The sequence below is a fragment of the Rousettus aegyptiacus genome, unplaced genomic scaffold (genome assembly GCF_014176215.1).
Source record: "Rousettus aegyptiacus isolate mRouAeg1 unplaced genomic scaffold, mRouAeg1.p scaffold_m13_p_1, whole genome shotgun sequence".
Taxonomy (NCBI): Eukaryota; Metazoa; Chordata; class Mammalia; order Chiroptera; family Pteropodidae; genus Rousettus; species Rousettus aegyptiacus.
Window position 1 is genome coordinate 85,171,491 of NW_023416284.1, and position 27,953 is coordinate 85,199,443.

General features: G+C 35.3%; 1 protein-coding gene across 6 annotated transcripts in view; it reads left to right on the forward strand.

Annotated features, from left to right (window-relative positions):
- GMDS (GDP-mannose 4,6-dehydratase) overlaps nucleotides 1-27,953 on the forward strand; it is a 589,931-nt gene that overhangs the window by 117,767 nt on the left and 444,211 nt on the right. For 3 of the 6 annotated variants that reach the window (XM_036237568.1, XM_036237561.1, XM_016124269.2), the window contains exons 2-4: nucleotides 7,330-7,374; nucleotides 15,283-15,370; nucleotides 16,904-17,013. In XM_036237568.1, the coding sequence (XP_036093461.1) occupies nucleotides 7,330-7,374; nucleotides 15,283-15,370; nucleotides 16,904-17,013 (243 nt within the window). Of the gene's footprint in view, nucleotides 1-7,137; nucleotides 7,201-7,329; nucleotides 7,375-15,282; nucleotides 15,375-16,903; nucleotides 17,014-27,953 lie in introns of those variants that run through there. The other 3 variants (XM_016124271.2, XM_016124273.2, XM_016124272.2) reach the window with 3 other exon arrangements.

Consider the following 27,953-nt stretch of genomic DNA (forward strand, 5'->3'; position numbering starts at 1 on the left):
TTTGATTACTGTAGACTTGTAGTATAGTTTAATGTCAGTGGCATGATAACTCCAGCTTCGTTCTTATTTTTCAAGATCATTTTGGTTATTTAGGGGCTTTGCAGTTCCATATAAATTTTAGGATTATTTGTTCTAGTTCTATGAAAAATACCATTGGTATTTTGATAGGGATTGCATTGACTCTATATATTGCTTTAGGTAATATGAACAATTTAACAATATTAATTCTTCCTATCTATGAGCATGGTATATGCTTCCATCTATTTGTATTTTCTTCATTTTCTTTCTTCAGTGTCTTATAGTTTTCCAAGTACAGGTCTTTATCTCCTTGGTCAAATTTATTCTTAGGTATTTTATGTATTTTTTTGATACAATTGTAGATGGGATTGTTTTCTTAATTTCCTTTTCTCATTGTTTGTTACTGGTCTATACAAATGTAGCCAATTTCTTAATATTAATTTTGTATCCTACTACTTTACTGAATTCATTTTTCAATTTTAATAAATTTTTGGTGGAGCCAAGAAATTATTTTTAAGCATGAAGTTTACCAGTAATTTATTATAAACTTCCCTATTGATCTTTACATATCTTTGTCAGTGTATTTGTAGTCCTGAGTTTAAAAACTTTCAGTTAGAATATTGTTCTAAACTTGAGAGGAGTTATTCACACTAGTACTGAACTGGCCAGTTAGGCAAGTCTTTTAAAGGTTTTTGAAAGATATATGCATTTTGTATTTCTCCTGATTTTTTTTTTCCCCACCTTGATTTTATGCGCAAGTATGGTGATTTACTGTGCCATCCAGTATAAAAGGGGTCTGTATGGTATTATTTTATAACTTTTCTTTTATGCATACAGCCTTGCCACCCTCTCTCCATGACTTGTGTATCAACTGGTTTTCCTTGCTAGCAGAACATTTGGATTACAGGTTATCTGTACAGGTTACCTGGTTAATATTCTCATCCTGTCCCCCTATGAGTTTGCTGATGCACATGAAATGTGGGGCCCTCAGCCTGTGTTGAAGCATAATCCTATCTAGGCCAGCAAATGCCTGGGTTCCCAGATACTTCTCATAGCATTAGGGCAGGGACTAAATCTCTTCCTTCCTGTCTTCTATTCTATAAGACCTATATCCCAAGTGAGTATTTCATGTTCATTAATCTGGAATACTTTGCATGTTAATAAATTCTATAAAGACCAAAATTTGTGTTAAACTATTGTAGGCCTGTCATTATAGAGTGAATGATCTCATTAGTGAAGCAAATTGCCAAATAAATAATTCATTACAAATATACACAGTTCCAATCTTTGCTCTGGCTACTAACTGAGATCTTGTATAGTTACTTAGTCTCAATTTACCTCACTTTGCTCATTTGTAAAATGGAAATACTAATAGTGCCAACTGTGTAGGGTGAAGATTTAAAAGTTAGTGTAAAGCATTTAGAGCATGCCTGTTATATACTTAGTGCTATGTAAGTGCTTACTATTATTATTACCATTATTACTATCATTTGTAGTAACAGTAGTTTCTTCTGAAGGATAAAAACTTCAGCATGTCAAGAATGGGAGAGTGTGAGAGAGAAAAGCACAAGAGTGTCAAACTAAAGGAGCTTACATTTAAAAAAGGAAAGAAAATCAGTGGGATATGGTATTCTTTGGGCATACTTTTATTCATGTGGAGTTGTAGCTTTATATTATGTATACCTAGCACACGTGTAGGCTGTTAATAAAATGCCTTTAGATTTGCTTTGAGACTTTTAAAAACAGTTTTTGAAACTATGTTTGGAATATCCCCTGTGTGTTGGCTTCTTTCTAATCATGCAATTAGAATTTTCTTTCTATAATTTATTAATAACTGTTTCCTTTCCTCCCCTTTGTTTTATCTTTTAATCTCATTTTCCTTATAGCATTTGCCTAAACTACAGAAATTTATTTTTGTGGAAATTAATGATATTATAAATGCTAGGTTGTGCAAATATGTCTGGAGTTCAGATTTTGGTGATTGCATTCTTCCTTGCTCATTAAACTGAGTTTACAATAATCATTTGCAATTTGATGGGAACGTGCAATTTAAGCCAGGTTGTTATAGGAGTTCTACCACTGAAAATCTGCTAACCTGTCTCAAAATAGTTTTTGAATGGCTTTTATTGGAGATAAAAATTAGTCAATTTTATATACATTCTAGATGCATGTAAGAGCAAAACAATTGACAAAATACATTAAAATATATTAAAAATATGAGAAAAGAATAAATAATTCCCAGAAGAAATAGACTATGTAGTTATAAACAAACACAGAAAACTCCTCGGTCTTAATACTAATCCAAAACTGAAAAGAAAAACAAAAGTCACTTTTTAACCTATGAAACTGAGAAAAAAAAATTTTCTAAAAATTAACCTTGTGGGTCACTTCTTTCCTCTATGATTTTTTTTCACATGTAAATCTTTTTGAAACATTTGCCATGAACATAAAACTTAACATCCCAATCTTTTGAAATTGAGCATGTTTTGGGGGAAAGAATTCAAGATGCTGTTAGACCAATACGTAGGATGACTGGAGGTATTTGGCCTCTTTCTAAAATATTGCTTTTAACTTTTAACTTTTAACTTTTCAGCTCATCACGATTTACTGGAAGGTCTTGTGTTTGGCAGCAGAGCCATTGCCACTTCTTAATGTATAAAGAACTAATAAGTACCTGCTTAAAGGGCTCTTAGCAGACAGTTAGAGGGGAGGGGTAGTTATAGAAAGAGTATCTTAGCTGCTGGGCACAATCAATTCTTTATTATTCAGAGTTTGTTGATCACATTTCTGGATTCCTGTGTTCCTCTCTACCAGGAACAAAGGATGTGAAAATTAGTTCTTTGGCAACTGCAGCTCTTATGGTGAAATAATTTTCAACATTTAAATACTACAGGAGATGTGAGTTTTAAATATTGATGGTGTTCTTGTTTATTGTCTACCAGTCGATCAGTTAATTATCACTCTACTGGTAAGTGTTGGTGATATTCTTGTTTTTTACTCTAGTAATACATTGGTATGTTTTACTTGGTTTTCAGTTGTAGACATTAATCCAGTCTCTTTATTTTTTAGTGAAAAATTCTGAGGTCTGGGAGTCCGGAGACCTGTGTTTTGTTTTATTTTCCCCTCCATGCAGGTTGCACTACTTTCCAACTGTGACTTTACACTAAACGTTTAACTGTTTTGAATCTCAATTACCTGATCTGTAAAATGAGAGAGTTGGATTAATTAATCCCTATGGTCTTTTGAATTCTGTGAGTCTGACAAATTTTATCCAGTGATTTGTGTTACAAACATGAGCCAGGTTAAAATCCTTTTCAAATATATTCTGCTTCTGGGTTCTTCACACTACAGTGGTTAATATTCTCATTGGAAGTTTTCATTCTAATTCAAAATATCATCCTCTGTTAATTATTGAGGTGTTCGTATGTCTCTTATTGGAGATATAGATTACTTTCATAACTGTAATTGTGATTAGCCTGAAAGATGCTTTTTAAAGAATAATTAGAATATATAGAGTTAAAGAGCATGAAAGGCTGTATAAATTGGTGCTTTCTCTTCTTACAGGAATTTTCTATTTCCTGATGCTTGAGATGGTCTAAACAAAGAAATTCATTTTATTAGTGGCATGCTTTCTTTTGCCCAATACTACTTAATCTTATTCTGTTCAAAGAAGCTGCCAAAAGGTGCTTAGGCAGAAACATACAGTATACTTTAGTGTGTGGTTCAGGGGGATCACGTTCTCAGATCATATATGAGAAAATATCCTGTTCATTTTGTCCTTCTGGGCTATAAGTGAATCCATGTTTGAACAGAGAAGAGAAATGCTAGTCTCTCTTCTCTGCAGGGGGTAGGCTGCTTGGCATGCACTTATGTGTTTGGACCTGGGGTGGAAACGAGGGTCAGTCAGTGCTTATTTCAGCCTTCTATGGCCATTGGGAGATGGAAGAAACTTTCTGTGCTTCCTTTAGTTTTTTATAGATGTGAAATTTTAGGTAGTTTTTATACTACAGCCAAGATATAATTCAATTAATTTCTGGAATTACTCTTAATTTTTATAGCTGTTTAATTGAAACATTTCTGAATACTTAATGAAAAGTATTGAAGAGATACCCATATATAGGGACAGTAGGCACCAAGCACACCTAAATCTGGCCCTGTTTGACCCTGGGCAGTCACCTTGCCCCCTTGGCCCGAGAGTCCAAAACATACATCTACCGCAAATCCGTGTCCACCTCCAAACACTATACTGCTTCCTAAGTAGTGCATGTGCCCAAACGAGACCTGAGAAATCTGTGTCCTGTTTGTCTCCTCTGAACTCTGGAGTGTTCTAAAATTATATGATGTCTCTGGGTTTGGGTCACCTGATTAAAACTAGAAGTACTATTTAATCACTCTGTAATGGAAAATGACTAAAAGAATTTGGTTTAAAAATTAATCCACTTATGGTCTTTTATTATTTTGTTAGATTTTGACATGCTTTGGTAGGTCCTAGGTAAAGGAGGGTGAGAAGGGAGGTTGTTTCCTAAGTCAAAATTATGGGAGACCTGGATTCTAGTCCTGGCTTCATCACTAGTAGTGTGATATTAGGCAGGTCGGCTAAACTCCATGCGCCTCAGTTACCTCAGATACCAAATGACTGCTTGCCTTCTAGGCCTAGTTCTTATAAGAACAAGAAATATTTCTTTCTTGAAAATATTAAAGCCATGACAATTACTTAAAACTACATAGCATTTAGTATGAAATGGGTACTCTTAATAACCGTGTGTAAAAATAAATTTAAGAATCACAATTGGGACATTATTTTTCCAATTAAAAAGTTTTCTATAATAAGAATTGCACCCAGGGTGGAATTTGTATCAGTTTAATTGTGTTCATAGCAAATGAGTTGGAAATTTAGTTCATTAGCTCCTCGATTTCTGAGGAGTTAAGTGTCAGGATTTAATGTTGGTTGCACATTCTCAGGTGCCATGACATTTCAGTTGTCAGTTTGATTGAAGCATTCTCTAATAGCCCTTTTCTTCTAGAGGAGGCAGAAATAATAATCCCTGCTGACTTAGTGCATGCCTGCCTGCTTAGATACTGTGTCTCCCCCATGGAGTCCCCTCAGGGACCTGGGTCGAGGACGAAGGGAGGCCAGCTGGGTTCCCTGGGCCAGAGACCAGGAGACTTCGCTCTGCTCCATTTCCCACTCATTGTGTAGCCCTGGCCCTATCACTTGAGAGACCTGGCAAGGAAGTGAGGAGGAAGTGAATGCCACTGCTGGTTCAGAATGTTCCAGTGTTGTTGGAAAGTTTGAGAAGCAGCCTGGGTAAGAAGAACGAGACCTTACTGACAGGGTTTGGTCCTGGTCAGGTCTGTTTCACATCAGCTTTCTAAATAATCACAGCTCTCCCTGTCCCTATGGATTTCCAGCACTTTCACCTTTGCCTTTAAAAAACAGAGAAACAAAAACAAACAAACAAAGAAAAACATTTTGTGCAACCAAGAAAGAACATAAAGCATTTTAACTTTTTTATTCCAAGAGAAATTATATGACATGGGAAGTATAGATATTGCCTGCTTCAAAATGACACCAAGAAAAAAAAATGAAACAAAATGTATTTTCTAGGGCTTTCCACCCTACTGTAAAATTATTATTCTTATTGTAAATTCTTTTTCTATTAAGCTTTTTTCTCATTGATTGATTTATAAGACTAGCGACTATTCTCACATTTCCGATGGTCATGTAGAGCAACCTGGCTTGTCCTGGACTGAATTATTTAGCCTTCTTATCTGACTTAGTTTCCATATTGGGTATATAAATATTATGCACTTGTGTATATCATAAGATTGAAAGGAAAAGGAATATGCCAAATCTTTTCTCTTCTCCACTTGAGTCTATAAACCAGAATATTTATGTCAAAAAAGTTAGAAGAAAATCTTCTGGAGGTTTTTTTACAAACCACAATATATGTCCTTTGTATACCTTGCCTTATCATCCTGCCTAAGTTTATGCATGCCTTCTGCATTACTGTAGTAAACATTCTCTTGGCAGTCCTGTCACTTTCAGGAGCCATAGGTGTCTCCAATTTCTGCCTTAAGTCAAGTAATAATAATACTAATGCTTTCCTGATTTTTTTCCCCCTAATATATCTGGTAGGAACTTTCGAAGCTCAAAGGGATATTTTAAGCTTTTTCAGATGGAAGAAACTAATGAAAACCCAAATATTCCAAACTACTGTGGAGTACATAAATTGAAGTCTGGATGGGATGGAGAGGACCTACCTAGACTAAAAACAGAAGAGCAGTTATGGGATTACTTGCAAAAAGTCTACACAATTCATTTTCTGAGCAAAGCTGGTGACTTCTTATAGTACCTCTAGAATGATGATTTCTTTTTTTAATAGTTGAATTAGTTGACTCCCATACTTTTCCTAAAAGTGGCACGTGAAATATTTTAGTGTAAATGGACCCCCCCTTACCCAGCAAATTTTTAAAGAATTATTAAAATCCAGTTGAAAAACCTCTGTTTAGTTAGACAGCTTCGTCTTAATGTAGAGATTAACTGCATGATTTAAGAGATATGCAAATGAAATATTTATTATTTTATAAAAGATAAACACCCTCCTTTTATGTAAAGTTCATGCGCATGTACATGTGCACATTCAGTGATAATAATATAAATCTGATCATGACTACCATCCCCCCACCCTGACTCTTGTCTTGAAACCCTTTCTTTAGTGACTTTCCATAATCTTTGGTTAGAAGCAAACTCCCACCAGTGCCTAGAAGGGCTCCCTGCAAAGGTGCTCGCCTTCTTCCTCTCCACCATGGTGTTTTTTTTTTTTTTTTTTTTTTTCCAGTAATGTCAGCACTCTGGTATTCTCTGCCTCACATTGGCCTTGCCCTTTCCCTAAGTCTCCATAGCTACCATTTCATCCCTTCCCCAGTGATTCTTTTTTTACAGTCCCCCAGACTGTCAGATTTTTGTTTTATTTTCCTACAGTACCAAGGTCTTCTGCTTTGCCTCCCACATTTTGCATATTTTACACAGCTAGGAAGTGGCAAAACCGAAACCTAAATCCATCTGATTCTGAAGTGTCATGTTCTCCCTGTTGTCCCATATTAACTTTCTATATTTCAGTTTCTTTCTCTGTGAATATGACTATGATAACACTTTACTATGCATCTGAGGTGCTCAAGGTTTGTTTGCCATGATCCTTAATTTAAGGTCATAAGGTCTCTTAAATGCTTTTCTCAAAACTCTTAGTCTTGGCTGACTTGGCTAGCCATGATGAGTCTGACATTTGTCAAATTTTCTTTTCTTCGCAGGATGGTTCGTACTTGGCTGAGTTCCTGCTAGAGAAAGGCTATGAGGTGAGTGACTCAATGAGCAAGCACAGGCTGGTGGAATCACTTAGACGCAGTGACCTCCTGCTTCCTCTGCTGCCGTCCTCTTGTGTGTGTTTTCCACTGAAACTCTGATAACAAATCAAAATCAGGGGAAGAATGTTCCTCTTGGCTTGTCACCCTGCCAGCTCATTGTACTATTTATCTGCTGGTGAGCACTGATGGCTTCTCCCATTCCTTAGTGTTTAACTGCTTTGCATGCTTCCCACATTCTCAGATAAAGCAGCAACCTACGTAAGCTAAAAGCTTAACATTATTAGGGTTAATTTATGATGTAATTTGTTATAATAAAGTTCCACTCACAGTGAAGTCACTTAATACAGAAATAGCCTGGAGCAATAAAAACTAAGGTGATCTTTGGCAAACTTGAATGAAAAATTTACACTTAAAGATTTTGCTTTCTAATCGGCAGCCATATATTTTATGGAAGCTGAAACTTCTGGGTTTGCTGCTGTCATCATTGCCATTGTTGTATTCTTTTTCTTCTTCTTTTCCTTCAACAATTTTCTGCTTTCATTAAAAGAAACAAGGGTGTTATATTAAATTTTATATGACTTAGTGTGTACATCTTACTTTTTAAAGAACAGTTTTCAGATATATATGTATGTGTGTGTGTGTGTGTATGTATGTGTGTATATATATATGTGTGTGTGTATATGTATGTGTGTGTGTATATATATATATATATATATATATATATATAAATAAATTCATGGTGCACAGAGAATAAAACCTGTACAGCGACCCATATGATCCAGTCTGATTTGGGAGTGTTTATGTTAATAATTTTGGATTCTCTGATTATCTCAATTGGAAGGGCATTATTTAAAAAATGTGCACTGGGAGCAAATGGGTAAATAACAAGGGATTTGGCATCTAAACACCGACAGGATTTGAAGAAAAGGAAACTATTTTCCTTATTGTAACTCATAATCTTTTCTGAGAGCCTTGTCTTTAAGAAGTGATAGTAGGTATGTTTATCACTTTCTGTACCTTTATCTAATAATTAGTTCTATCTTGTGCAGTGAAATCAAAGACTGTATTATACATACACATATGTTCATATACATAGATTGCTACAATAATTGAATGATAAATAATATTCTATAGAGCACTGGATTTTTGGGTGGATTATATATAGTGCAAAAGAGTTGATTTTGGGTGCAGACTGATTTTTATTCAGGCTCTATTAACATAATGTAATAAATCTAAAAGGAAAGGTTTAGCAGAGAGACATAATTACTTTGTTTTCAATGTTGGAACTTGGTAAGAGGGCTAAGAGGTCTTTGGTGGCTAGAGAGGAGTTGTGGTTTGACTGCGTATCCAGAAAACCAAGAGAAGTTGATGAGGTTCAGGATGTGCTACTCCGAAATATGGCACTTTGGCATATTGAATATTTTAAGCTTAAGAACTTTGAGAAAATAGCAGAAGTTTCTCTCTAAATTTGTCTGTTTAATGTAGAGGACAAAACAATTTTCCTCAATCCTCTTAGGGTCCCTGGCCGGGTCTGAAAATTAAACTGAAAAGCATGTAAATTTACTTAATATAAGTTTTACGTGATAGGGAGCCTTCACGAGGAAACGAAGATCCGAAGAAACAGTTAAACCTAAGTATTTTTATGTTAGATTTGATGGAGACTGCACAGTCGTGGAGTGTGAGGTAAGTGTAGTAAGCAGTGGGGAAATTTAGCAAGGTCTTTTTGTTAGAATTCTTTTTGGTATCCCCTTGTTTTCAGAGATAAAGATGGTCCTTTCTTCTGAGTATAGAAAGGGTACCTCTCACAGGGGTGTTTTTGACTGCTTCTGGGGAGAAGGGCAAGGGGATGATCACAGTGGCCTTCCTGCTTCTGCCATTTTCTCAAACTCCTTCTGCTTAAAATATTCAATATGCCAGGTGCCATATCTTGGGGTAGTATGCCTGAATTCCATCATAATCATTACAGTTTTGGAAGAGAGAGATAATATATCAGAAGGAATACTTGAACTTCATGGATGCTGAGATCTACTTCCAAGGTGAACATAGGGGATTGAGACTTGAGGATGGTGGGAACTGGTAGTGTCTGTAGCTAGTCCATAGAAAAAGGGAGTGGCAGTGTGAGATGTGATGGTCTCTCTGATAACATGGTGGACTAGTAATAGGGTCTGGGATTAGTCAGGATATGATAGATGGTAAACGTTCTCAATCATCAGGATGGTGCTGTTAGTGTTATTGCGAAAGGCCGGGAAAAAGACATGCACAGAGATGCAAAGCTCCATTTAGGTGTCTTCTTAAGGAACTAGCAGACTTCAGAAGACAGGTTGTAATATTCCTAAATGGATGCAAGACTTAGAAATTAATGCAATAAAAACCTAGGACTGCCAGGTGATCCACAAATATTGGCATTTGAAATTTTAAGAGCAGATTTGATTCTGATAAAGACAGAGAATAGAAGTCCCCCTTGGCAAGTCTTAGTTAACAGGAGGAATGAATTACTGAAACAATGATTGGCAAGAGAAGAGAGGGTTAAGAGTGAGGTCCATAAATTGATAGAAACAAATACTATAGACAATACAAGTGGAAAGTACAGAGCTACAAAGCCAAACCAGAAATGATTCTTCCTCATAGCACAGAAGAAATGTGAGTTTTGTAGGAACAGAGGGAGTAAAAGGGTATTTTTTTCATACTGTATTCAATTTTAATAGGTTGCTGTGTTCAGTTTTAAGAGATTAATATAATTGGAGGATAAACCCTGAAGAGGAATCTCATTGTGGCACGAGCTTTATCTTTTTGTGCTTTGGTCAAAGTAAATGTGAAAGCAATTTTTCTAAGAGCCTGCATTAGAAAATTTCCAGAATTATCAGCTAGCTGTCCCTAGTTGCTCAAGACCATGAGCAAAATAACAAGGTTAGTAAATTACATGCAATAGGATTAAAGGAGGACATACCTGTCTGTACCTGAATTGACAGGGTCAACATCAGCAGTTTTGGATAAGCGCTCAGTAGATTGTCAACCTTTAGTATGCATCAGAGTTACCCAGAGACCTTTGAGACACAGGTGGCTGACTCAGGTCTGGGATCTGCCTTTCTAACAAGCCCCCAGTTGTTGCTGATGCTGATCTCCTGGGTACTATAGTTTGAGGACCACTGAAACTAAAAGTTCAAATGAAGTAATTTAATCATAAGATATCTTAATTTGTGGAGCTTTGCTTCTCAGAGCTCTCATATTATTTTGAATCTTTGTATAAGAGATATCACTAGGTTCAGAAGTAACTGGAAACAATATACTTTGGGGTAGCAAAGTACGAGCCAAGAACAAATAAACACTGGAAAGAAGAACTACAAATTTTATGAATAGGCTTACTACTGAGACTGAATTCTTCATAGAAAAGAAAGGGGCAAACTTTAATTGGCTAGCATGGCAAGATCAGTCTTTCATTATGAAGATGAGGGAAGCAAAGTGAAGAGTAGACAGCGTAGTGATGATGGAACTGAATAGGGAAGAACAAACCCTGTACGAAGAGTTGGTAGTAGCAGTTAGGTGTTCTCGTTAGGTATACTCCTTTACGCCTTTCCAATGGAAAAAAACAAAGTAAAGGGATAAAAAGTTTGGCTAACCTTAAAGTAAAAACATACATTGGCATATGACTTGAAAAGGAATACTGTATATTAATAGACTGATTTGTCATAGTTAAATACTTTGTATGACCTCACACATTAAATACTGAAGCTTTTTGGCATGGTCATCTAATGTGGACGATGATATCCACACATCTGATCATGTTTTGAGTGAACTGTTTAATGTGAAAAAGTGAAGGAATTCTTCATCCCTGGTCCAGTTCTCATTGAGAAGAGACTATTTAAAGATTTAAATTTAATGATTCTTAATGTTGTTTCTTGATTTTTTCTCAAGATTAAACATTAAGGAGAACATAAAAGGAATGGATCTAACACGAGTTCATTATAGAATACAGGTGTCATTTTATGATGGGGAAAATTAAGAATTGTCAGGATTTATAGAAAATCACCCTTAAAAGTTTATGTATTTAGTTCTACACATTGTTGATGTGCAAAGGATAATTCTCCTTTATACCTTCTCAGCCCACTCAGAGCAAGGGAGGTGAATGAGTCAGTTCAGCTCACTGTGGAGAGGAATCCCTTGGGCTCTGGTGCTGGATAGCCTGTGTCCTCTTTCTGCTCTGCCACTTGTTGGCTCTGTGGCCTTAGGCAAGTCATTGGGCCTCTCTAAGACTTAGTTTCTTCACATAAATAGGGATGTCTTAAAAATTAGGTAATACAATCCATGGAAAACAGTCTAGAGGAATTCTGTGGGATCTGTGGGGCTTATTGATATAGGAGGGACAGATGACACAGTGCTTGATGCTGACAAGCCAAGGGACACAGATTTTGTAGAGGGCTGCTTAGTCCAGTTAATTAGCATTAGCAAACAGCAGGCATGTTACATTGCCTAGGATCCTAGCATATTCCTTGTCATCCTAAGGGAGAAAGGAAACTTGACAGAAGTAAAACTTCTTGCAAAACTACATTCTAGTTTCAAGTGCCTTCCTTAGCATTATTGTACCCATTTTGCACAAAATACAGAAGAAGCCAGAAAAATGAAAGGCAAGGTTAAACTATGTAAAAGCTAAAATTTGTCTGGGAATATATGGAAAATCTATGTTAAAAAACTTGGCAATAACTACAACATAGTGTATTGGAATTGTAAATAAAGAATAAGTAAACTGTGGATTCCCCTTCCAGGAGATGAACTATAACTAGGAGGATCAGGAGAACAGAAAAAAAATGGGATATAAAGATTGTCCAGTTGTTATCTCTGATAAGTTATTTGTTAGAACATGGAATTTCTATGATTCCATTCTTTCTTGATCTGTTAGAATCTTTGAAATACTTTTTCTGGGTTGTTGGATATCCCAGAAGCTTTGGTGGAAAAAAGGCAAACCTTTTTATGGATTTCATTTTGAAATCATACTGAGTGTTGGCACAATGGACCATATTTACCCTTTAATGTGACCACTTACTAGCTGTGTGGTCTCAGGCAGCGTCCTCATCTGTAGAATGGGAATAGTAATAGGAAGGTTGTGGTGAAGATTAAGTGATTTAATGTTTATAAAGAATAGTGTCTGGCACATTGCCATGTAAATGTTAGCTATTGATGTTATCTACATAATCTATACTTTTCAAAAGGCAAGTGGCATTACCATCCCTGGAAGTCATCCTTGCCTCACAAGAAAAATCTAGACACTGAAGTATTTGAAATCCAGTGATAATATGTTCTATTTTCTTGACATACATACATACATACATACATACATACATACATATGTAAATGGAGGGAAGTGGAGGCAGAGAGGGAAGGAAGGAGAAAGGAAGAAAAGAAGAAAAGGAAGGAAAGAAAGAAAGAATGAATGAATGAATGAATGATGGATTTCTTTAAGTATTGCCTAATCAGATTCTAGGTTCTGATGTTAAACCAACTTTGTTCTGACATTGAGAGAATTTGAAATTTTCCTTTTCATCATTTTAGTTAAATGAGACATGAAATTTGTCAAAATACTCCCATTTATTTTAAGACCTCAGTTTTTCAGAATTATAGTTTGTTTTTGAACTGTAATTTAATAATGATTTTGATTAAGCTTCTATGGAGTCACATTTAGTTCATTTATTTTTTCACTTCGGTTTTCTAACTCCTCATCTTATTTCCCCTAGTAATGCTTATAAAAACAAACAAAAAGCCCTACATACATTTCTTTGTAAAGAGAAAGCTACTAATCTCAAATTCTTAACTAGATTATCCAGTTTGCACACATTTTGGCTTGTCTTAAAGTTTGTATTTCACCTGTTTCAGAAGCAGACAGACTTAGCTTTCATTAGTTTGTAGAACAATACTTGCTGTCATGGATTAAGCATTTGGCAGGTCTTTCTTTCCCTGTATACATGTACGATAATTTGGGAGTGAGGGAGAATTAAAACACCTTTTTTTCTATTAAAAAAGGCAACCCCCAAACTAGTGCTTTATGCTCTATTGTCACAAATGTGATATTAAAGTCCTATATTATTTATTTGCTGTCTGATATTTATACTGAATTCATCGATATCATTTAATTTTTATCAGAGCTTTATAGGTTTATGTACAGTGTGTATGTCCGGCATTTCTCTTTGTTTTGGGTTGTTGGGATATGAGTCTTACCCAGAATTCAACAATTAAGAGCAAAAAATAGACTTAACCACATTTTTATCAAGTTTTTCATTGTCAGTTAAATTATCTATTTTTAGATAATTTAAATTCATCTCATCTAATGAAATAAAGTCCCACTTACATCTGAGAAATTTGTGTTTCAGACGTAACTTTGGTAGTAAACCCCAATTTTGCTATGTAGAAGCATATATATGAACTTTTTTATTAAATAACATTAAGTTTATAGAACAGTTCGGCTTTGCAATCAAGTAACAATTTGAAAAATTGGAGACCATTAAGTATAATAAATCCTAATATGTTATTTTCTTCACTTGTAAATTAAGAGGTGGATATGTATACCCAAATCTCAACTTAATGTTTCCCAAATTTTACTATTTACCTCCTTGAATTTCAACCAAAGTTGTTTTGTTCCCTTCTTAAAATATTTTTATGTTTACCAAATTTTCTTGGGTTTAGTTCTTTTGGAAAATAGAGTAGATGAGTGCTTTTCTCTTTCGCTAAAGCAGCTAACCAACAAAATTATTAATTGTGGGTGTGTTGTATCCTTTTTGCAGACATTAATTTCTCATGTATGCCATATAAAGTGATGATGACATTCCTTTCTGTTTGAATGAAAGTCTTATATACTTATAATTTCCCCTTGCAATTGGAATATTCGAGTCATGCCAAGGATTAATTTCAGTTTGAAATAGACATAAAATGATTGAGTTAAAACACAGAAGTATATTCAGCTGCAAATGAAACTACCCAACATTAGAAGGAACACTTCTAAAATAAGTGAAGGATTAAAACTGCCACCAGTAGAACTGGAACTTGGGCAGCAGGTGACATAAGCTAGTATTAGCATTGGCAGCACAAAGGGAGCAATCTTGACACAAGAAGGAAGTGATACCAGGTCTTGAATAATTTCTCTTATGTATCAGACACAAATAGTCTTTTCTTCAGTATTATAACAGGTATACTTTCTTGTTCCAATGATTTTTTTTCATTACACTTATCATGGTTAAGTCAAATATAAAAATAAAAATAAAAATCCTCTCTTCATTTGTGTTTTCTTCATGTCTTTAATCTAGTAGTATATAAATATTGTCCCCAGCCTGTGCTGTTTAGATTTCTTACTTTTCCACATAGTTGCATAATAGCAGCTGTTCTCTCATTTTATTTGTGGACCCAGATACATATAAATAATAGGCGCAGGATACAAAAGTCTGAGGATACTAGAAAGATGTGGTAGCATCAGAGCCTCTTGGCCTCATGTTTTGTGTTAAAGAGGCTGCAAGGCTGTTTTACTGATATGGCTTCATGTGGTCTGTCTTCAGTTTCAAATTTAGGAGATATTTTTGTCAGCAGTAGGATTGTAAGTGTGTGTGTGTGTTTGGAAAAGGAGACATTTGAGTATCTACAACTAAGCATTTGCTGTGAAGTCACATAATTATCTAATTTTGTTGAGATTGGCAGTAAAAACACTGGTGAAAGATGAAGGTAGACGGTACTGGTTCCTAGAGGGCAGTGGTTGGGGAGAATGTAAGCAGTAGAACTATATGTCATAATTTAAAAATAATTTTTATAGATGGTATATATTTTTTCACAAAGCTAAACATAAGCAAAAGAACTTCTGAGTTACTTATTAATTTTCATTACACATTTATAACTTATTCTTATCTTTCACACTAAAAAATGCAGGTTCATGGAATTGTTCGGCGATCCAGTTCATTCAATACAGGTCGAATTGAACATCTGTATAAGAATCCACAGGCTCATATTGAAGGAAGTAGGTAATTTTCTTTTTCTAAAATCTCTTTCTATAACTTCCTACATTAGAAAGTATTTTAAAATGTCATTTTTCTCAAAGTCCATCAAGTTGCAGTTATTTACCCATTAATTACCTGTGTTAAATGCCATCTGCATGTTTTGAAAACCCTTCATTGTTTGCTGCCTCTGGATCACAGTATCATCTTGGTTAGGCTGTTACAAGGATATTGGTCAGGTGATGCTACTCCAGACACCAAGAGTAGACATGGCATCGATCACCTATCTCCAGGTGTCACTATCCCCTCAAGTGAGATTAGTTCCATATTCACAGAGCATTTCTTTGCTTTTTACAGTTAGTTTAATTAAGTTAAGCAATCTTTGTACATTTATTTAATTTTTAAAATAATTTGTAAAAGCAGGTCTAAAAACAAATGGCAGTAAAAACTATATTTAATTGCTTTACAGATTGTTGTCAGTCTGCAGTCATTTGTTATTTTTGTTAATAAATTTGCCTGCATGTAGCTGTACTCTTTACATAGCACAGTCACAGTGTTTTCTCATTTCATCTTTCCAGCAGCTCCCAAGGTTGTGAATGAGACCGTTTTACAGATGAGGAAATGGAGGCCACAAATCATGTAAAAGATGGCTGAGACTAGGATACAGGGATTTTTACCTTCACATGTAGCCTGCTTTACCCATTCAGTTTTTCCAGCTAGCAGGGATGATCTAGTCATCTTGTAAACCGTGATTTTTGTATTCACCTCAGAGCCTAGAATATTACTTGCACAGGTGGTGACATTGTCTTCTAGAAAGATGACCCAGTTGTCCCAGTAAGGGGATAAGATTTATATTTAGGTGAACTGTAATATTTAGGTTATTCATTATATCTTCCTTGGAAATTATTATTTATGTGTAAATTACAGAATGGTACTGCCATTAGATCTAGGCATAGATCAATATTGTGTAAAAAGAACGAAAAGATGAAGTTAGCAGATCATCCGTATGTGTGTGTCAAATTCTTGTACTAATGGATTCAGTGTATGGCTCTGCTTAGATTTAGGGTTAGACTAGGCTAGTTGTCCTTTAATCATTTATGTCACTACTTCAGGCATTTCGTGGATAGCTTAAGGATTGATTATGAAGTACTTAAAAATTCATGGATAAAAGTATCTGAACATAGCTGTCTTCACTTTTATCAATGTGTTAGATTTCTTTGGAGATTATACACATTATGGTGAGATTTTCTTTGAATCTCACTCTTATGTAATACATCTTATAACCACCTGGGAGCCATAAGCTATAAGCTATGTTAATTGTTTAACATCTGTCATGATATTGAGATATTTTAAAAAGTCCATCTTAGTTTTATAAATCCTGTAGAGACAAAGGCAAGAAATATGAGTATCTTTCTACTACTTAGGTTTTTAAAGACTGCTGCCCCCTACCAGTCTGGTTTTCAGAGTTTCAGAATATGTATTTCAGTTTTGATATTTTGAAAAATTGGACTTGTGTTGTTTTCTAATGTCTAATGCTATGTTTTTGTATTCTAAAGACATGAAGTTGCACTATGGCGATCTCACCGACAGTACTTGCCTTGTGAAGATCATTAATGAAGTCAAACCTACAGAGATCTACAACCTTGGAGCCCAGAGCCATGTCAAAGTAAGCCATTTTCATTATCACTGGGTTCTCCAGCTGTGTTCATGAGTCATTCTATATTTTATTTGCTTCTTCATACAGTAATACAACCACTCATCTCAGTCCTTAAGTTTAATCATTAATATTAGTTTGGATATTACTGAATACTAATAGAAATACTAATGTATTTTTTAAAAGTATGTTTTCTGTTATTGAACAATATAGTAAAATCTTCCTGCTAACATTAAAATAGCAGTATTCAATTTGGGGGTTGCTCTTGTAGTTGTGAGCCACACTTGGAAGTATTTTCTCCCATTTCAAATCACATTGTAAAAGAAGCATTTTGTTAAAATTTTGGAAAATGTAACTCATAAAACTTTTAATATAAAATTTTTTTTGGTAGTGGTTATATTACTGGCTGAAAAAATAATATTTTTGAATTTCAATAATATGTTAAAATTAGTGGAATTAACGTTATTATAAGTAGTAAAAAATCACTGGAAGAAAAACTTTGTAGCCTTTAGTCTTCTCAGTATGATATAGCTAATGTTGATTTCTTTTCCTTTATTCAGATTCTAGGTAGTCCATCTACCTCTCTTTAGTTTTTTATTCTGGTACAAATTGCAGTAAACCTGAGAAGCCCGGGCGGATGCCCGGATTCTAGTTGTACTTAATTCAAGATTTTGTTTTGCAATATTCTAGTGCTCAGTTGAGTGAGTGAAATCTGAAGCCTGGGATGATAGGACATCCGTTTCAATCAGAATAGTTCGTGGAGCTTTGAAATAAAAGCAAACTCACTCTTAGTTAAAGCAGCCCCCAAACAATCTCTCTGCAGTTTTTGCTGATGAACAAATTCAACATTCTTTCAGAAAGTATTTAAGGTGATTTGCTTTTTCTCCATATCCTCAACTTTAGGCAGAATGGAAGCTATATGCCTATTTTATATCTCTGCTAGTTTAAGGGAGAAATTATAAACTAGATCAAATGAAACCAGGTATAGAACATAGAGAAATATAATGGTAAGCCCAGTTTTGTAATTGATATCAAATGTAAAAATTGAGTGTAAATCCTCATAACTTTTCTCTAAAATGTTAACCTTGAAGGATCGCGCTTGTGTGCATGCTTGCGTGCGCGTGCGCACTTGTGCACTCTCTCTCTCGCGCTCTCTCTCTCTCTCTTTCTCTCTCTCTCTATATATAATATGTATGTGTGTGTATATATATGTATATAAACTTCTTGATTGTCTGCGGTGTCTCAGAAAAATAAAATTTTTACCCCTTTCTTAAACTCTGATGATGCTGGTTTGTATCCAAGCTTCAGCTTTGAGCTGTGAAAGGTATCAAGGTTAGAGCAGAGTGGGTTTTCTAAATGATTCTAAATGTATTTTCTCATTTTGAAAGGGTATCTTATGCATACTATCCTTTGAGAAATAATCACCCTTTTTTTCTATAGAGAAGCAGTGACTCTTTATCACTCCAGGAATGAAGACTTCATTTATCTCTAATTGAAGTAACCCATCCATCTTCCATATTTGCTCCTTCCGCACTATAAATACATGCATGTCCCCAACGTTCTAGCTGCTTCTTGGCCTTCCTGACCCACCATGAAAGTATCTTTCAGATAAAATAGAATGTTTGGGAATGAATGCTTCATTATTTAATTTCCTTCAGATTAAGAAGCTTCCTCTGTGATTGTAGATAGTTTATCACCTCTGGAAGCTATATAAACTGGCATGGTGTGCGATTCATGAAATTTTATGAAAACTTATTTATAGAAGGTCTCTCCTCTGCCATTTTGGTATTAAATGAGCCAGTCTTCTTTTTATAAAAACATTTTTGTTATTCAAAAATTCTGAAATACTTTTCTCACTTGGAGTAAGCCTAACAGTATCTGGTTATCGTTCTTGGGTGATCATTCTAGGACATTGAGTTTGATTCCTTCTAAGTTGCTATGTATGTGAAGTTTATCTGTTTTTATTTTGTTTTACCTGTTTTGTTTTACCTGTTTCTCTTAAAGTCTGGTTAATTGGCAGAAATAAATTTTGGCTTGTGAGATCATTTACCCCTTTAACAAATATTTGCATGCATCATAGAGTAGAGGACACAGATGCGTAAAACCCACTTCTGTTGTGGAGGGTCTCAGTGATTTGTGGCAAGTGACAGATGCTGGCATCAATATTTTTGAGTCTTTAGAGAAGGAGATTATGCGTGGTATGAGGAGGAGGTTTAGGGAGGAAATTTATAGACACACTTAGTGACAACTGGTAGTTAAAATGGAGGTAACGATATATGGCCAAGAGTTAGAAGTGAGAAAACTTGGGATATGTTTGCAATATGATGAACATTCTAAATTACCTTAGCAAAAAATTTGAGGAGAATTGTGAGGTAAGGGTAGGTAGGACATTGGGCTACAATGGGGCCATTCTCTACATGTTTGAATGGGGAAAAATGGATTCAGAGATGAGTTTTATAGATAATAGTCTAGACGGAGGGCTTTAGAAGAGATAGGAAACTGTTGTATGAAAGTTGGTGGCATTAGAAGTGGGAATGGTGAGGATGAAACAGGATGTCTGGTAGAGCTACTCCTCTGCTGACAAGATATGGGAGCCCGGGCAGAGGGAAAATGGTGCTCCATTGCCCAGGGTACCAGGCAGCTGATGGTACCTATACTAGAAGCAGACATTCAGGGAGGAACTGTAGGAATTGTGTAGAGGAAATGAGAAGTTTCCTCTTGCATACATTCCACTGGTAGTACTTGAAGGACATTCAATGGTGAAGCAGGTCATGAGATAGTTTGAAAAATGTGAGGTTTGTGAGAGATTTGGGGGTACAGGGATGTAAATTCAGTTCAAGGAGTTCTTGAGATGCCAAGGTGGCAGATGGAAAAAGAGGAGTAGAAGACTGAAGATTGAATCTTGGGGACATGCATGTATTTATAGTGTGGAAGGAGCAAATGTAGTCACTGATGATGGGAAGTGTAGAAGATAAAGAGGCAGGAGGCTGGAATTGTGTCACAGAAGTAAAAAAAGTTAGCTCATTCAAACAGGAGGGGATGTTAGCGGTGTTAGATAGTTCAGATACATCTAGGGGAATGAGCACCAGGAAACAGATATTGGCCTTGACAGTTAGGTTAGAAATGATTTATGACTTGTTAAAAGAGCAGTTTAGCACTATGATAGAAGAGTTAGCCAGAGTGCAGAAGACTGGAAGTTAGGGGGTTATGAAGGAAATGTAAATTGAGTGGATTCTTTTCTAGAAATTTCTTGATGTAAGGAAGAAAGAAAATTTAATAAAGCTCACTTTAGCATCAGCTGCAAGTTGCTGGGTCCTTCCCCAGAATTTCTGATCCATTAGGTCTAGAGTGGGATATGAGAACTTACATTTTTAGGATATGTCCAGGTGATGCCGCTCCTAGTCTGGGGACTTCGCTTTGAGAAATACTGCTCCAATATTTCAGGTTTCTTGGTTTATCCATATATAACATATGCCTTAAATGCATTCTTCTTAGGACTTCTTCCTTTATGTATCAGCTTTTGAATCCGATATAGAGTAGTCCCATTCTTTGCCAGTTAATGACTACATGTGCTTTTAAAGCCTAAAACTATATATACCTACAATCAGGAATGATAAGAATGTAGAGAGTTTATGGAGAATCCGACATATGTTTATACCAACATTCTTCACATTCAGAAATCTTTTTCTGAGTAGTCTGTAGTCCATGAGAATAAATGCGGCTTAGGTACTCCTCATATATTAGGGGAATAGTATGAGTACAAGCTGTCAGAAAGTCCTTTAAAAGCCTATGTTCCATGCCACTATTTCTGCTATGATCTAATGTCAGACTGATTCCTAGTTGTGGAAAGAGTGGGTATGGGACAGGGGCTGGCATGATGGCAGCTGGTGATGACAGACTGCCAAGTTACTTGGCGGGGGTGGAGGTCGGGGAGATGAACGGGGGATGTTGGTATGTTTCCTACAACTCCCAAGCTCTGTGCACTGGGTAGCTTGGTAGGGGTTAGGATGGAAAACACATATTTCTTTGCTTGTAATTAATTTATCTGTATTAATCAGCTTTGTAGGATTTATTGCATTCATATACAATAGTTTTTTTAAAAAATTCTGACAGTGGAATGCTTGCAATGATATTAATTAAAATGCATTTCTTATTATTTGGTTTGGAGCCCTTTTGAAAGAAGGTTCTAATATTAGCACACTTTGAATTTAATTTTGAATCTGTGACTTCTAGACTGGGCATTGTTTGTGTTGGCTACTCTTTGCATAGAGTAGTCTTCTATCACTCTCACTTCCAGTTAATTTGATGTGGGCTATGGTATGCTAAAAGTAAGAAAAATAAAATAATAGGAAGTTGGTCTGGTTTCCTGTAGGAAACCAGTGAAGATGAAATTGGTTCTTGGAATAAACCCACAGCAGTCTGGGAAATACTGACTGAAGACATTTTTTTCTGAATCATAAACAGAAAAATTATGACTCACAAAGTGTAGGTCATTGAAAGGCTGATTCGATCTTATGTGGGAGAAAGTGAGAGGTGACTGAAATGTACTAGTTATTAAAAGTAGTTAAACCTAGCATGATGACATCTTTCAAGTAGGAACAAATTATCCAGTGTATAGCGACCATTTTGATGGGGAAATATTTTAGGAGTCTGCTTTACTGTTCTTTTTTTTCTCTATAAATAATATTTTTTAGTAATTTCTGTTTTAAATTTCTTATCTGTTCACCATTCATTACGGACATAATTTTAGATCTTTCCACTTTTCCTCACAACTTCTTTGATAATCCTTTATCACTCTTGAAGTTATAGTGTTAAATGAGATCTTTCCACAATATATCTAGTTCATTATTTCTCCCTTTCATCTTACAACGTCATGTTGGAGCTGCCTTTTTTTTTTTTTTTTTTTTGAAAATTATGGAATCATGGAATTTAACAAGTTAAAAGGAACTTTAGAAATCATTTAATATGATTTTCATTTTATAAATGAAGTCACCTGCTGAAAGTCACACATCTGGCTCCTGGCCAATCCAGGACTAGAACTTAGATATTTGAATTCTATAGTTTATATTAAAGACCATCCAAGAAAATGATTATCACTGCTAGTAACAATTCTAATGTAAGATAGTCCTCACCTTAAGTACTTTCTTCCCCCACATATCTTTCTTTATATTTTTTCCTTGTGTCTTTAGTAGAGACAGTCATTTACACTTCTTTTTTCAGTTTTGAGAAGAATTTTCAAATTTCTTCTCAGTGTTGAAGACCATTCTTAAGTTTTTCTTTAACTTTGTTATATTCAGATTGAAGAACTCCATACTTTTCATTCATTTTCTAACTCTTTATTTATTACTATCCTTTCCAATTCTCTATAAATGATTTGTTTAAGTTTGTTTCATGACAGCTAGGAAGTGTAAGTGCCTGGGAGAAAATTGGGGCATCGCTGAGTGTAAGGGAAAGGGATTTCTTTTTCTAGATGTGTAGAACCAGTTAGCAGATTCTGAACATGGAAGTGTAAGAGCCAAGTCTAAATTGTCCACATAGTGGTACTTATAGCCCAGAAAGCTAGGCAAGAAGCAGAGTTGATTGTGAGCCAAGTAGCTAGTGTAGTAACCAGGTACCAAGTTGGAATCAAGGAAAGATGAGACAAAAAAGCTAGTCTAGGGAATGAAGCTGGGAATAAAAACATGCATGGGAATTAAAGAATGGCTCCTGGGAAGGGGACTGAGCAGTTTAATTACCTGAATTAAAAAATTGTCATCTCCAGTGGCTTTTTTTTCTGGCTGGTTCTGAGAGTTGAAATTTATAGCTGGAGATCTAACCCCTATATTTATCTCTAGGAAGCCTAAACCTCTTGTGGCTGCTCTAATTGAGGGGAGTTGGGTGGGTGACTAAATGCATTGGTAGAATTGCCTTATGTTAGGGAAGGGCAGGTGCCTAGGTTGAATATCTGGTTAGTTCCTGAATAACCCAGTTATAGAACAAAACAAAATTGCAACAATGTGGCTCTTTACTATGTAATTAAAGCAAGGGTTGGGGGTGGCCTATTAAAAACCCAGAGCAAACAGCAGAGAGGACTGTTCTCCTATGTCCTTGCTCACTCTTTTGTTTATTTTGGATCTGGGCAGCCTGACAGGGAGGTGTGAGTAGAGCAGGGAAATGAGGACTAGGCAGGGGCATAGCTGTCAGAACATCCTTAAACGTGGGTGAGGCTCTAGCCCCACATCTCACACAATTGCTTGTTAAAGTTGTGTGATTACAGCTATTAACTCTGGTTGCTGCCTTTTACCAGGCCCTGTGCCAGCAGGATGCATGAAGGGGCTCACAGATGAAAAGCATTGTGATGAGTGTTAGAATAGATGACTGTGTCATGGGGCAGAAGGGAGGAAGATTTTCATGAGACACTGTAGTACAGGCAAGAGTTCACAAATCAGGGGTACACATCAGAATTCCCAGGACACAGTCTAAAATTTAAGACCCAGGCCCACCCCAGAACCTGGGCTTGCTGTTTTCTCTGGCTTCAGATCCTAGCCATGTCACATGCTAGCTATGTGACTTTGACAGAGTGCTCAACCTTTCCGAGCCTCCTTAAGTTGTGGATCCTGTGGGCCTCTGCACTTGCTTTTGTTTGTAATACTCTTTCTGGATATCCACCTGCCTTATTTCCTTAACTTGTCCCAACTTTTACTTAAATATCAGCTTCTTAGCAAGGCCATGCTGACCATCTTATCTATAAGAGTAACTCTCCTAAAAGTGGCTGCATGGTCCAATCTGAGCGAGTACTCTAGGAAATAAAGTAGTAGGAGCTGGGGAAGAGGGGGACAGGAAATGCAAATTGGCAACTCTGTTATGCGCCTCCCCCCCACCCACCCCCACCCCCAGTTCCTGTGTGTTCCTTGCTCATAATTTCGGCTAACATGAGAACATTATCCAGAGAAATGAATGCACTAAGGTAATACAGTGAGTCAGAGTGCCATTCATTTTGGCTTCTGCCTGTGATGGAGGCCTGCCCTTTGCCACAACTGCTGTTTGAAATTGTATGCAAAAATGTTTTCCTCACTCGAATGTCTGTAGTTCCTGCCACTGAAACTTTAACTTGTTATGACATATTATAAAGGGGAAAATGGTGTTTTGGAGCCTTTGTTTTTTATTAAATGGGCCATAGAATTCTGAAGTGAAAGAGATCTTGGCAGTGAGCCAGCTCAAGCCTTTATTTCAGAAAGTGCCGCCTGGAACTTCCATTTGAGGAGCAGCAGAGCTCACTATCTAGGCTGGAACCCAGAGCTGACGCCGCTTGGTTTTCTTGTCATACTACTAATCTGAGACTGACTGGAGGAGGAGGTGTCACTGAAATATGAAGGAAAGATAACACAAAACTCTCATGTTTGAGGTCTTACCTCTCTCATCATTCTCACTATTTATTAGAGTGAAATAAAGTTTTGATACAGTAGATTTGGGTTAGTAATATTGTTTTTTTCCTTGCTAGGAGAACTGGTTATAATTAATACCGTATGAGTAGTGTTTGCATAGCTAGAAAGATCCCCAAATACAACAATACAAGGTGTAATGTTAGTATGTCAGTAATACTAAACTAAAATTAGTATAAAGTTAAGATAGAAATCCACAGTACTAATTCATCAGGAATGATTGCAGTTGTTTTGGTTAGGATAGTTCAACTCAATTCAATATAAATTTTGTATACTGAGAACCTATACTGTCCTGGTGTTTAAGTTTCCCTAAAGACTATGGGAGACTAATGATATTTGCTACTTATGTAATGAGAAGAATCAGTAGCTGAACAACCAGAATGAGTAATTTGTTTCTATTCATATACTTACTTTTAAAAAAGAAATTGCCAAGTCAGTTATATGACTGTACTGTCAGTTAATCTGTTTCCTAAGATTTAAAAATAAACATTTGTTTTAATTATGCAAATATATTTTTGTCCACATATTAGTATACACCAATTATAACTCCATGTTAGATCTCTAAAGATAATTTATTTTGCTTAGTAGATATACAAATTGATATAGACTTATGTATTTTATGAGATTTAAAGTTAATTCTTATGTTTTCATATGCAATTCTTATATGTACACAGAAACATAAAATCACTCTAGATAGCAAATTATTAATATTGAAATCACGAAGGTACCAATGGGGAGAAGGCTTTACTTAGTAAGGAGCAGTGAGTGTAATTTTGAGAACCTAAGTAATAAGGTATGTTTGCATTTAGACCTAATATCTATGCATACTATAATGTGTCTGTTTTTGGAAAAATTAATTCCCTTACAGGTGAATTGAGTACAGTGAATGGAGCAAATACTGGATGCTTTTACTCTCCATAGATAGGCAGCTTGGGTGATAACAAATCTCTACGCTTGCATTTTGCTCGTTTTTGTTCTCTCAGACTCTTTTTCTTCCTGATCAATCTTGTTGTCCATAACTTGGGCAGGCACAGTCCCCTTGATATTTAATAAATTTGGTAGCTACTTTAGTTTGTTACAGAGTGAAAATGCAGTACATAACCTTTAATTTCATAATTTGGTATTTGTGCTTACGGTACATCAACTGTACAAATGGTTCTCAGTAAGAAGTTTAGCATTTTTTATCTTATATTCATGAAGGTAAAGCAGGGCTTTTCACTGCTGGTGGGTCCCATGTCTCATCTGGCTCAAATTCTTCTTGGAAGTCTGTTATGGATTTGAGCAATCGAATTCAAATCTAAAACCACTTAAAAAGTTCTTTATAGTCCATTAGGAATTTATATGAGAGAGAACACTCTATGAAAGTTCTCCTCTCCCTGTTCAAACGGATTGTTTGCTTTATTGGATCTAGGTGGTATTGTAATTTTGATAACAGCTAATAATGTTTGGAATTTAGCTTATAATTAGTGGACCACACAAAGGTATGTTTGTTGGGTTTTATAGTCTTAATCCACTTACAATAGTGACTTGTTTACAAAATAAAATCCAAAGTATTATTTTAGTTTTGCAAAAATTAAGCTGAAATAATGCAAATAGCTAAATGTACATATTTATCTTAACATCAATTTCTAGATGTATTTACAAGCACAAATACTAAACAAATAGTAAGTCAGTGAAGGTATTGCGAGTGAAACCTTTTGTTTTGGGCTTGTAATGATGAATGGAAAAGTGTTTTTGGATTCCCAATTAGATCAGAATATGTGAGTTGCATAAATTAAAATGTAGACATAAATAATAACTTGTTTAATACCTCAGGTTAGATATATCTGTCCCCCTCCTCACACACAAAAAATTTGTGTGTAAATTTAAGAATTTAAACTTAATAGGTCTTTTAAAACACCCAATAGATCTTGATATCAAATGTGATTCCTACTTCATCCTCTTAGTACGAATGGAATTTTAAAAGTTCTCTGTTAAACTGAATTCTTAAAGTTGGTGTAATAAGATAAAATGAAACCTTTTCTATTTCAAAGAAATTTAATGTGTAAAATGTTTTTATTAACTTCTATAAATTGTTGATTGGCTACCTTACCAGTTTCAGCAAGAAATAAATTCTAAGAAAATTGCTTCAATTTAGATTTTCATGTTTTGAAAAATTTCTAGTATCAAAGATTAGTAGGTTTCATTATGTTACTCTTTTTAGTAATATTCACATAATATATACATTGTTTAGAGATATTAATAAAATAATTATCCATGGTGAATTTGAATTTGCTTTATTTACAAGTAAATATGCATTCAGGCTTGGTTTTGCTTGTTAAACTGTGTTAAGTACATTGTATTGATAGCAATTATGCAGTTACTGTAAATGGCAAATTGGTAGAGGGAAGGCAGCTCATGTGAGCTTTTCATTTTGTTTGTTATGTCAGGGTAAAACCTTTTCCTGAGTCTCCTTCCCACTCCCTCGCCTATATTTTTTATTGGTGCCAGTTTATTTAACAGTAAAAAGTGTTTTAGAAATCGGTATTGACAAAATAAACCTTTAAGGAGCATTCTTTAGGACTATTAACACATCATTGGTCCTGATTGGAAATATCAGTCTTTACTGTGTGGCCTAATTGTTAAATGTTTTATCAGAGGAAAGGTTTTTTTTGTTTGTTTGTTTTGCTTAAGGTTCCCATATGGCTCACGATAGTGTTTTTCTTATTTGTTTGTTTGACAGTGATGTTTGTCAAGACAATTCCAAACAAGAATAGTCAGTACTTAAAGGGGAGGTTGAGAGGTTCTCTAGTGTTCTGATATATTTTTCCATTTTCCCTAGAAAAGAAGCAGTCGAGTGTTTGACAGAGGTTAGTTGATTATTAGGTCACATATTTGAGTTATTAGTACTTTAGATAACATAAGTAAATACTTTTACATGGTTGCTTTACATTTATTTCACATTAAATATTGTAAAAGTATTTTGGCTTAGTGATCGTTTTTATCATATCATTTGACAAGATATTTAAATCGTAATTTTGCAAAAATCAATTTATTTTATTGTAACTATTTAATGACTTAATACTTAGCTTTTCTTGTTGCTTTTTTTAAAAAAATCTTAACATTAGAAGTTTCCATATTAGCTAGTTTAGCAATAGTAGTAACGGGAAAAACTGTTGGTTTTGGTTTATGTTAAATAATGCATCTTAAATACTCTTTCAGTTTTAGAAAGTTGCTTCATCGAGAAATAAATAGAAATTCCCGGTAAGCTTCTATATTCTCGTGGGGAAGCAAATTATTCCTAAAGCTCCCCTTGTCATTTGTCTAGAGACGCGATTGTTTTTGGAATCGGGGAAGTTCTGGTGCTTAGAAGAGTGTTGTACTCTTTTATACACATAGATGGCAGCAAAGTGTTATAAGAAAGCGGAAGTCAACCTTGTAGTTATAATGAAAGATGAGTGACAATATAAACTGACTTCTATCAACATAACTGCCTGTGTCCTGTAGTTAAACATAAAATAAAAAGAAAGCCACTATTGATAACCACGAATA